This window comes from Equus caballus, chromosome 20 (assembly GCF_041296265.1).
Source record: "Equus caballus isolate H_3958 breed thoroughbred chromosome 20, TB-T2T, whole genome shotgun sequence".
NCBI classification, from domain to species: domain Eukaryota; kingdom Metazoa; phylum Chordata; class Mammalia; order Perissodactyla; family Equidae; genus Equus; species Equus caballus.
The window spans coordinates 31,307,984-31,320,673 of record NC_091703.1 but is presented as its reverse complement, the minus strand read 5'-3'; the positions used below and the strand labels follow the sequence as shown (position 1 = coordinate 31,320,673).

Here is a 12,690-nt window from a genome sequence, read left to right as displayed (position 1 = left end):
AATCGTCTTTTCATTTTCTAACTGTTGTTTGCAGAGCAAAAGTTTTTAAATTTATAAAGTCGAATTTACCAATATTTTCTTTTATGGGTCATGGTTTTGGAGTTTGTCTAAGAATTCTTTGCTTAATCGCAAACCACAAAGATTTTTCTCCTGTATTTTCCTCTAAAAGTTTTATAGTTTTACATTTTTTTGTCTAAATCTATGATCCATTTTGTGTTTTTTTTGGTATAAGAGATGAATGTTAGGTGGAGGTTAATTTATTTTCATATGGATATCCAATTGTTTCAATACAATTTCTTCAAAGGACTGTTTTTTTCTATTGAATCAACTTAAAAATCTTGTCAAAAATCAGTTGGCTTTTGGTCTTGTACGTACTTTTAACCAATACTTACAATATCTTGATTACTGCAGCTTCATGGTGATTTTAAAAATTAGGTAGTGCGAGTCCTCCAGCTTTATCTTTTTGGCTATTCTAGTTCCTTTCTCTTTCCACATAAATTTTAGAATCAGCTTGTAAAAAACTATACAAATGCTGCTGCCTTTTGTTTCATTTTCTTGCCTTATTGCACTAGCTAAAACTTCCAGTATGATGTTGAATAGGACTGGTGAGAGTGGACATCTTTGCTTGTTCCTGATCTTAGGGGAAGAACTTTCAGGTTTTCACCATTAAGTATGATGTTAACTGTAGGTGTTTTACAGATGCCTTTAATCAAGAGAAGGAAGTTTCATTCTATTCCTAGTTTAGTGAGATTTTTTTTGTTTCTTATGAATATATATTGAATTCTGTTAAGTGCTTTTTCTGCGTCTATTGATATGTTTATGTGATTTTTCTTCTTTAATCATTTATATGAAGGATTACATTGATTGAGTTTTGAATATTGAACTAAGCTTGCATTCCCTGTACCCTACTTGGTCATGCTGTATTACCTTTTAGAATATATTGCTGAATTTGATTTACTAATATTTTTTTGTAGATTTTTGTGTCTATTTTTCACGTAGAATATTGGTATGTAGTTTTCTTTCCTTGTACTGTGTTTTTCTGGTTTTGGTATCAGGACAATGCTGGCCTCATAAAATGAGTTGGACAGCTCCTTTCCTCTTCTATTTTCTGGAAGAGAGTTGTGGAATTGGTGTTATTTCTTCCTTAAACATTTGGTAGAACTAGCCTGTGAAATCATTTGAGCCTGAACTTTATTTATTTATTTTTGTGGTAAAAAACACATAACAAAATTTACCATCTTAAGCATTTTTAAGTATTTCGGTCAGTTGTGATAACTATATTCACTTCGTTGTGCAACAGATCTCTAAAACTTTCTTATTTTGCACACTGTAAAATTCACCCATTTAAAGTGTACAATTTTTTGGTTTTTGCATATTTACAAAGTTGTGCAACCAACATGACTATATAAATCCAGAATATTTTTATTAGCCCAAAGAAAAACGTCATTGTCATTAGTAGTCACTCCCCTTATCTTCCAACCTCCAGTACCTAACAATCATTGATCTATTTTCTGTCTCTATGGATTTACCTATTCTGGCTATTTCATATAAATGGAATCATACAATATGTGGCCTTTCATGTCTGGCTTCTTTCACTTAGCATAATGTTTTCAAGATTCATTCGTGTCGTAGCATGAATCAGAAGTTCATTCCTTTTATTGCTGAATAATCTTCCATTTTGTGGATATAGCACATTTTGTTTATCGATTCATCAGTTGATGGACTTTTGGGTTATTTCCACTTTTTGACTATTATGAATAATGCTGCTATGAATATTCATGGGCAAGTTTTGTATGAACATATGTTTTTAATTCTCTTGGATATAAACCCAGGAGTGAAATTGCTAGATCATATGGTAACTCTATATTTAACCTTTTGAGGAAGTGCCAAACTGTTTTCCAAGCAGTTGTAACATTTTAAATTCCTCACATCCTTGCCAGCACTTTCTTTTCCTTCCTTCCTTCTTTCTTTCTTTTTTCAAATTAGTGAGTGTGAGCGGCATCTCACGTGGTTTTCATTTGCCCTTCCTTGATGGCTAATCATATTGAGCATTTTTTCATGCTTATTGACCATTTTAAAAAATTGGGTTGTCTTTTTATTATTGGGTTGTAAGAGTTCTTTATACATTTTAGATACAAGTCCCTTATTAAATATTTGATTTGCAAATATTTTCTCTCATTCCGTGTTTACTTTTCACTTTCTTTCTTTTTTTTTTTGAGGAAGATTAGCCCTGAGTTAACGTCTGCTGCCAATCCTCCTCTTTTTGCTGAGGAAGACTGGCCCTGAGCTAACATCTGTGCCCTTCTGCCTCTACTTTATATGTGGGACACCTGCCACAGCATGGCTTGACAAGCAGCGCACAGGTCCCTACCTGGGATCTGAACTGGTGAACCCCAGGCTGCCAAAGTGGAAGGTGCAAACTTAACCGCTGTGCCACCGGGCTGGCCCCCTCTTTTCACTTTCTTGATGGTGTCCTTTGAAGTACAAAAGTTTTAAAGTTTGATGAAGCGCTATTTATCTATTTTTCTACTATTGCTCATGATTTTGGTGTCATATCTAATGAACATTTGCCAAATTCAGGTCATGAATATTTACCCCTATGTTTTATTCTACAAATTTTATAGTTTTTTTAATATTTAGATTTTTGATCCATTTTGGTAATTTTTGTATGTCGTGTGAGGTAAGGGTCCAACTTCATTTTTTTGCATGTGGCTATCTAGTTGTCACAGCACCATTCACTGAAGACACTTTTCTTTCCCCATTGAATGATCTTGGCTCCCTTGGTATTGGCAAACTTGTTAGCAACCTTGTCAGCAACCTTGTCACTTGACCATAGACATATGGGTTTAATTTTGGACTCTCAATTCTATTCTGCTGACCTATGTGTCTATCTTTGTGCCAGAACCACTTTGTCTTGATTGCTTTTGGTTTGTAGTATGTGTTAAAATTGGGAAGCCTGAATCTTACATTACTCTTCTTTTGGGTCCCTTGCAATTCCATATGATGTTTAGAATCAGCCTGTCAATTTGCACAAAAAAGTCAGCTGGGTTTCTGATATAGATTGTGTTGAATCTATAGATCAGTTTGGGGTATACTGTCATCTTAACAATAGTAAGTCTTTTGATCCATCAACATAGGATGTTTTTCCATTTATTTAGATCTTTAATTCTTTTGAAAATATTTGTTAATTTTCAGGGTATAAGTTTTGTACTTATTTTGTTAAATTTATTACTAACTATTTTATTCTTTTTGATACTATTGTGAATAAGTTTTTTTCTTAATTTTATTTTTGGATTTTTCATTGCAAATGTATAGAAACACAATTGATAATTGTATATTGATCTTGTATCTGGCAACCTCGCTGAACTCAAGTTATTAGTTCTAGTAGTTTTTAAGATAATTCCTTAAGATTTTCTGTATACAAGATCATATCATCTGCAAATAGAGATATTTTAACTTCTTCATTTCCAACCTAGATGCTTTTTATTTCTTTTTCTTATCTAATTTTCTTGGCTAAAACCTGCAGTACAATGTTGAATAGAAGTAGTGAAATAGACATCATCCTCCTCTTGTTCCTGATCTTAGGGGCAAGCATCTAGTCTTTCACTATTAAGTATGATGTTAGCTGTTTAGGGGGGTTTTGTAGACACCCTTTATCAAATTGAAGTTCTCTTCTATTCCAAGTTTTATTTTGAATGTTTTTATCACGAAAGGGTTTTGGATGTTGTCAAGTGTTTTCTCTGCATCTATTGAGATAATCATGTGATTTTTATTTTTCAATCTGTCGATAAGAAGAATTACATTAATTGATTTCCAGATGTTAATCCAACCTTGCATCCCTGGGATAAATCCTACTTGGTCATAGTATAATTCTTTTTTTATGTTCCTGGATTTGGTATGCTGTATTAATATCCTAAGGGGTATAGAGTAGAAGCCTCATAACCCATCAAAATCTGGGAGGTAATAAGGAATTGTCTCCTGACAGCCTCCTGGAGGATATAAGAAGGAGAGTAAGAGACGGCTTTGAGGCAGATCCTAACAAGTCTTCCATTCTGTCATGTTCCAGGAGGATCAAAAGGCGTCCTGCCAAGTCTCAGATTAGCTGTGCTTCAAGCCTTTGCTTGTGTGATGTATGTAGATATGTGTAAGGACTCCAGAGTGTCATGGTGGAGCTATCTCCCTATACTGACATAACAGTTGAACAGAGATTATATAGCCAAAAATGAGCATGACAGAGTTAGGGAATCTATAGAAGGCAAGACAGTAAAAACAGGAAGGATAACAGAAGAAATAATGAGAATGGTCAGGCTTGACAGCGTTTGAATTTAAGGTATCTTATAGAGATACCTACTTCCTCTTAACTCAGTTTCTGTCTCTCTCTCTTAAATGCCACGTTGTTACACAGTGACACACTGCAGTGGCTCAGGTGTGTGTGGAAAAAACAGTGGACTGAGGAACTCACCACTCTAATAAATCATGAATAAAATCTTCATAATTTAGAAAGCACATTAAGCAGCTTTCTCCTTCAGCTCTCTCTGGGGTCCTCATCCTTCCCCAGCAACCTCCTGAATGCCCTCTTTACTTCCTTGTTCCTCAGGGTGTATATCAGAGGGTTAAGTGAAGGAGTTCCTACTGCATAGAAGAGACCAAAGAACTTGCCTCTCTTCTGGGCATAGCGATTTTTAGGCTGGAGGTAGACAGCAATGACTGAACTGTAGAAGATAGTGACAACCATGAGATGGGAGGAGCAGGTCCCAAAAGTCTTCTTCCTCCCTTTTGCAGAATTAATCCTTAGTACTGCACGGGCAATGGCACAGTAAGAGACAAGGATGAGGCTTAGGGGCACAACCACGAGAATGACACTGGACACAGCTAACTGGATTTCATTAAAGGTGGTATCTCCACAGGATAGTCTAATTAGAGAAGGGACTTCACATAAAAAGTCATCTATCTTCCGGTGGGGGCAAAAGGGCAGGCGGAGCGTGGGTGGTGTCTGTACTATTGATTGGACAAGACCCATAACCCAGGCTACAGCCACCAGCTGCCAGCATAGGCGGGGGTGGATGACGGTCGCATAGTGGAGGGGCTGGCAGACAGCCACATAGCGGTCAAAGGCCATCACTGTCAGGAGGATGCACTCAGTGGTTCCCAAGGACATGAAGATGAAGAGCTGGACAGAGCAGCCAAGGAAGCTGATGGTCTTCTTTGGGTCCCAGAGGTTGACCAGCATCTGGGGAACAAAAGTTGTGGTGAAGCAGAGGTCCAAGAAGGAGAGGTTGGAGAGGAAAAAGTACATAGGAGAGTGGAGCCTGGGGTCCAGCACAGACAGCAGGATGATGAGTGTGTTGCCCATCAGAGTCAGGAGGTAGGAAGTGAAGACAATGATGAAGAGGGTTCTTTCAAGTCCTGGGTATTCAGAGAAGCCCAGAAGGAGGAAGTCCACTGGGGAGCTTTGGTTGACCATGGCCTGCTCCTGTCCAGACCCAGAAGGATGAGAGAAGTCAGAGCAGTGTGTTCCGACCTGTCTTAGCAAAACTGTCTCTGCGTACTTGTCGGGTCATAGCAGGAGGATGTTTCTCTTCCCTTCCTCTCAGTCAGCGTTTCTTTACAGGCACATCACAGTCCAGTGGCTCCTTCTCTTCCCCTGTTCCTCCTGGTCAGATGTTGTCTAGGAGGAGGAGGAAACCACAAATATGCTGGAAAACAGATGGAGCCTCACACTGGTACCTCAGACTTACTGGTTGAAGGCAAAAAAAGCTGATGTGAAATATGGATTAATGAAATAATTTTTATTAATTCAATAATCAATTATGGAGCACTTATTTTGTTCCGAGTACTGTGATAGTTCCCAATATTCTCCTAAGTGTATCCAGGAAGAATTAGCAAAGAAATCCTTTTGACTGAATTTCACTTTCATAAATATCTACTCAGGGTTATTTTCTACTCTGGGGCATATATTTCCTGGAATCATTCATGTTTTATCTATATTACCCTTATTTGGAGGGGAGCCACTAGAGGTAAAATCATGAATTAAGGAGATTTCTCCTTTGTGTGAAGTGACCCCACCACAGAGACATTAATTAGATGATTTTGTCCCCTTAAAAAAGTTATGGTTTATTAACAAGAGCATTCCCAACAAAGGAAAAGCCCTAACCTCAATTTAACATTATGTGCAATATGGCAAAAATAAGACCAAAAATGCCGCCAGTTCTTTGTTCTGTAACTGCAAAAATCTCCAATATTGCAGCTTAGAAACAAGAAAGGTGAGATAATTTTTAAATATTTTCCTTTTCAGACAAGATTACATCAATAGCAAAATACGCAGAGTTGAGATTGAGATATTGAAGTAGAATTTAGAATTTTTTAATGCTTCCTTAATTCTATTCACTAGTTGAATCTTAAAAAAACATTTATATATACATTTAAAACTTGCAGAAAATTTCCAAGAGTAGTCTAAAAGGCTCCTGTATAAACTTTATCCATATTAACAAATTGTTAGTATTTGCTACTTTTTATTATTTCACCTTTTTCTTTATACATGGAATTATATTTATTCTGAGCTACTGGGTAGCGGGTTACATACATAATGCCTCTTCATGCCTTCATATTTTAGCATCTTGTTTCTAAGCAAAAGGAAATTTTTTTTGTGTAAACACAGTACAGTTACTAAATATAGGAAATCCAACACTGATAAAATATTATTATGGACTCTGTAGTCCATACTTATAATTTTTCTAATAATGACCTTTATTGCAATTTTTCTCATAAAAGATCCAGTCTAGACTTCTTATGACTGACCTTGTTCTTTTTAGTAGTCTTTCCTTAGCCACTGAAACAACGTCTTAAAGTATAGAGTGATGGGTTCAGGCCTCACCAGGAGAAGCTGAGAGGGTGGAGGGAGCGTGGCCTCATGCACATGATAAACACTGGGAAATACATGGAAAATTGTCAAGACCCCCAGAAACTGAAGGCAAATAAAACAAAGATAATGGGTAGGTGAGAGAAGGAAGTCTGAAGATCAAAGGAGGAATCTGAGTGAGTGAGTCAAAGAAAACCTTCCAGAGGTAGTTTTTTAAAGATTTTTAAGGTGACCTGGATCTTTGCTATGAAAGACTGTGTTGGGACACAGAACATGAGATCAAAGATGGGAGTGGGATGTGGCAGCCACCCTGGCAGTAAAGAGGTAGGAACTGGGGGTCTTCTGAAAACAGACAATCTTAGGAAGGTCTTTTAGGGGATGAGGTGGCAAGCAACTTGGTGGCCTTGTTGGCAGAAAGTGCCCTGGGAGTTTACAGGATGGTGTGATCATCTCTCCATCTCAGGGGCTCCATTTTGTCTTAAAAGATGCATCTTATTCTGTTTCTGTCGGGACTCCCTCTTTTTTTGTTTTCTTCCATGTTCTTTTCTCCATCATTACTTTTCCCCTTTAGGAGAGGATTTGTTTCCTTTTTCAAAAAATGTTAATTATTTGAACAAAAGAGTGTATATAATATGTCTATGGATTTTGCAGAATAATAAAATGAACACATGTTGTACTTTCCCTCCTATCCCCAATTTAAGAATGGAACGAATGTTGCTAATATCTTAGCAGCCCTCCGTGTGTCCCTCCCCGATCACATTTCCTTTATTCTCCTTGAATAAGTAAATGCTATTCTGATTATTTTAAATCATCATTCCTTTCAAACTTTACAGTTATCATACCTTTTATATCACAGCAATTGCTCACCATATTTTATTTATCCATCAACTTTAGAATTTTTCACATTTTTATTCTCTTGGCTACGTATTGTCTCAATTTTGTATGTTTCTGAATCTCTGCAGTGTTTATCTTCCTTTAGCTCTCTGTTCTCTCCTGTTCTTACTCAAAGCATATCTTTCTACTCTCCTTCTCTTTACCCTGCTTTTGTCTTACTCCAACAAAAGGCAAGCCCTACTTTTCCAACTTCCTATTAATTCCATATTCATGTATACGTTCATTCCTTTGTTGGTCACCAAAGAGCCAGTCACTTACTAGGTGCTACAAGGTTATGAGATACAAATTCTGCTCTATAACCCACTAATGATAACCACCTATTGCCTTAGCAGTTACCATTTGTTGAGTGCTTCCTATGTATCAGGTACTATGTTAAAAAACTTCCTGAAAATCCTGAAAAATTTCCTGAAAATTTCCTGATCTGACAACAACCCTGAAAAATAGTTAACATTATTCCTTCTTTGCAGACAAAACAGTCTCAAATAAGTTAAGTAACTTGCCCAAGGTTATTCACTTATCCAATTAGTGCCAGGGCCAGGATTCTAGACCCTGTTTGATTCAAACACTACTGAGGACGTGTGGAAATGGATGGGCTGTGGGAGAAGAATACGCTTGTAACTTACCCACAGTAAAGTCAGAATCTCCTCGGTGCCTTGCTGCCAGAGCTTCCCTATGACTAGGAGCTTCTGGACTGGTTGGAGCATCCACTTGATTCTCACATTGAGAACTAAAGGAAAACTATAGAGAAAAATTATACCTGTGAAATTGGTTAGAGCTTAGATTTGAAGTAAGAGTATGATTGCTGGTGCTTACTTCCCCAGCCATTTTTCAAAGCACTTCACAGTATATTGCTCCTTATAACAACTTTAAGAGGAAGGTACTCTTAGCTTCCTTTTCAGAGAAAGAAATGAAAACACACAGAGGATAAATTTCTTGTTCTGGAAAGTGTGGCTAGTAAGCACCAGTGCTGAGATTTGAACTCAGGTCGGCTGACTGAAGAGGTTATACAGTAACCACATCCCACCATCACTTTGCTATGGTGTGAAGACAGAGAGAGCTCCTTACTATGGAGGTTTTCGCTATTAACCTCTCCTCCTCAATGCAGAAAATTACCTTCTCTTTTAGTGGTCCTGGAGGTAAAAAAGGAAGCATGATGAGGTGATGGAGGGAGGGATCCCAGGACTCCCATTCCGTGGAGAGAAACAGCTCATTAATTCTGCCAAGACTAGGGGCCTCATTCATAAGTCACAATTAATCAGCCATTGCCACTAATGATGGTTAAACAGAGAGGGGAGGATCTAGAGGAAATGTGCCAGCAATGATGCTCCCCTTGGTAAATAAAAGGTCAACCTCTGCTCCCCTGTGTAATTGAGGAGTACAGGGGTATTGTTTTCTTTTTGCCACCATCTCCTGGGTGTCCCATATTTCCAGTCTTTCCTCACAAGCCTCTACTGTGCTTAATCAATACCTCCTTACTTTGGTTTATTTCCTTCCTCCTTTTAAATAGAAGTATAATTTACATAATAGAATGCACAGATTTTAAAGCACAGTTCACTGAGTTTTGGTAAATGTGTACATCCAGGTAAACATTACCCTGGTGAAGATATAGAACATTTCTATCACCTAAGAAATTCCTCATGTCCGTTTATGATAATTCTCTCCACTCCATGCTTTAAGTAATCACTGATCTGATTTCTATCATTTTAGATTGTTATGCTTGTTCTAGAACTTCACATACAAGATTGATTCAGTGCACACCCTTTCGTGTTTGGCTTCTTATACTCTGCACAACATTGAGATTCATCCATGTTATTTTGTGTATAAACAGTCCATTCCTCTTTTATCACTATTATTCCATTGTATTCCACTGTATAAATATGTCACAATTTGTTCATCCATTCGTAAACCCAAATAATAGATATTTGGGTTTATGGTGGTTTTCAATTAGTCCCCAAATTCTTTGATATTTCTCCCTTCACAAGGTAGAGCCTACTTCTCCTCTTCAGTGTGAATTGTACTTAGTCACTTGTAACAAATAAAAAGTGGCAGAAATGACGGTGTGTGACATCCAAGGCTAGGTCATAAGTGACATTGTGACTTCCTTCTTGTTTTTTCTTTTGGATTGTTCATGTCATCCACCATGTCATGAAAGCATTCAAGCAGTGGAGAGGCACATTTGGGGAGGAACTAAGGCTCCTTGCTAACAATAAACAGCATGATTGAGACATGTTATAACTAACCTCCAGCTTCATCCAAATCTTCTAAGGACTGCAATTCAGCTGACATCTTGTCTACAGCCTCATGAGACACCCTAAGATAGAACCATTGGCTAAGTTGCTTTTGAGTTCAGACTCATAGAAACTATGAGATAATAAATATTTGTTGTCTGAAGCCATTCAGTTTTGGGGTAATTGTTATGCAGCAATAAATAATTGTTTCCAGTTTTGCTTTTATGAATAAATCTGCTATGAATTTTCACGTACAAGCCTTTTCTGGAAATATATTTTCATTTCTCTTGGGTAAGTACCTACAAGTGGAATTTCTGGATCATGTGATAAGGGTATGTTAAACTTTATAAGAAACCTTAAAACTATATTGCAAAGTGTTTGTACTCCCACCAGCAATTTTGAGATTTCCAATTTCTCTACATTCTTGTCAGCACTTAGTATTGTTAATTTTTTGAATTTAGCCATACTAGTGGATATGAAGTGATATCTCATTACAGTTTTAACTTACATTTCTCTGATGCCTAAGTTGTTGAGCATCTCTTTATTGGCTACTTATATTATCTTCTTTCATGAAGCATCTGTTCAAGTTTGCCTATATTTTATTGCATTGGTCTTTTTTTTATTGTGGTAATATTAACTTATAGTATTATATAAATTTTGGGTGTACATAATTATATTTTGATTTCAGTGTAGATTACTACATATTCACCACCCAAAGACTAACTACAATCCATTACCACACACATGTGCCTAATCACCCCTTTCATCCGCCTCCCTCCCCTCTTCTCCTCTGGTAACCACCACTCCAATCTCTGTCTCTATGTGTTGGTTTGTTGTTGTTTTTATCTTCTATTTATGAGTGAGATTATACAGTATTTGACTTTCTCCCTCTGACTTATTTTGCTTAGCATAATCACTCAAAGTCCATCCATGTTGTCACAAATGACCAGATTTCATCGTTTTTTATGGCTGAGTGGTATTTCATTGCGTATATATACCACATCTCCTTCTCCATTCATCCTTTGATGGGCACCTAGGTTGCTTCAAAGTCTTGGCTATTGTGAATAATACTGCAATGAACATAGGAGAGCATAGATCTTTATGCATTGGTGTTTTCATGTTCTTTGCATAAATACCCAGCAGTGGAACAGCTGGATCACATGGTAGTCCTATTTTTAATTTTTTGAGGAATCTCAATACTGTTTTCCATAGTGGGTCCACCAGTTTGTACTCCCACCAGCAGTGTATGGAGTTCCTTTTTCTCCACATCGTCTCCAACACTTATTATTCCCTGTTTTACTAATTATAGCCATTCTAATGAGTGTGAGGTGATATCTCATTGTAGTTTTGATTTGCATTTCCCTGATAATCAGTGGATGTTGGACATCTTTTCATGTGCCTGTTGGCCATCTGTATATCTTCTTTGGAGAAATATCTGTTCACGTCTTTTGCCCATTTTTAATTGGGTTGTTAATTTTTTTGTTGTTGGGATGTATGAGTTCTGTACGTATTTTGGATATTAACCCCTCATCAGATATATGATTTGCAAATATATTCTCTCAATTGTTAGGTTATCTTTTTGTTTTGTTGATGGTTTTCTTTGCTGTGCAGTGGCTTTTTAGTTTGATATAATCTCATTTGTATATTTTTCCTATTGTTTGACTTGCCCAATCAGACATGGTACTTGAAAATATGCTGCTAAGACCAATGTTGAAGAGCATACTGCCTGTATTTTCTTCTAGAAGTTTCATGGTTTCGGGTTTCACATTTAAGTCTTTAATTCATTTTGAATCAATTTTTGTGTATGGTGTAAGATAATGGGCTACTTTTTTGTATGGTGTAAAAAACTGATCTTTTGCATGTGCCTGTCCAGTTTTCCCAACACCATTTATTGAAGAGACTTTCCTTTCTCCATTGTATGTTCTTGACTCCCTTGTTGAAAATTAGCTTCCATAGGTGTGTGTTTGTTTATTTCTGGACTCTCAATCCCGTTCCATTGATCTGTGTGTCTGTTTTTGTGGCAATACTATGCTGTTTTGATTACTATAGCTTCGTAGCATATTTTGAAGTCAGAGAGGGTGATACCTCCAGCTTCGTTTTTTTCTTAGGATTCCTTTGACTGTTCGTGTTCTTTTGTTGTTCCATATAAATTTTAGGATTCTTTGTTCTATTTCTATGAAAAATGTCATTGGAAATTTGATAGGGATTGCAGGTATTTGTCTTTTTATGATGGAATTGTATGAGTTCTTTATATATTTTAGATAAAAGCCCTTTGTCAGGTGAATATATTTTATCTTCTTTAGTCTGTGGCTTCATGTTTCATTTGAAAGTGTGTTTCAAAGAGAAGAAGCTTTCAAATTTCATTAACTGAAAACTTATCAATTACCTTTTTGTAGTTAGTGCTTTTGGGTCCTGAGAAATATTTTTCTATTCTAAGGTTATAATATTTTCTCTCATGATTGTTTTTAGAATTTTTTATTTACAGTTTTTATGGTTATTTACATTACCCATTTAAAATTAGTTTTTGTGTATGCAGTGATAGGAGTTCATTTATATATATATATATATATATATCTCCAGTTGTTTCAGCACCATTTGTTGAGAAGACCATCATTTCCCCCATTGAATTATGTTGATGTCTTTGTATAAAATCAGTTGATCTTGTATGTATGACTTTGTTTTCAGACTTTCTATGGAGTTTCACTGATC

General features: G+C 36.6%; 1 protein-coding gene across 1 annotated transcript; it reads right to left on the bottom strand.

Annotated features, from left to right (window-relative positions):
• Positions 1-4,525: 4,525 nt before the first annotated feature.
• OR2H1E (olfactory receptor family 2 subfamily H member 1E) lies at positions 4,526-5,464 on the bottom strand. Its single transcript, NM_001390990.1, has one exon. The coding sequence runs from the start codon at positions 5,462-5,464 to the stop codon at positions 4,526-4,528; it is 939 nt and encodes a 312-aa protein (NP_001377919.1).
• Positions 5,465-12,690: the final 7,226 nt, after the last annotated feature.

Bases quoted from the DNA above. Each gene is read 5' to 3' on its own strand.
- OR2H1E (NM_001390990.1), bottom strand. From the start codon at position 5,464: ATGGTCAACCAAAGCTCCCCAGTGGACTTCCTCCTTCTGGGCTTCTCT.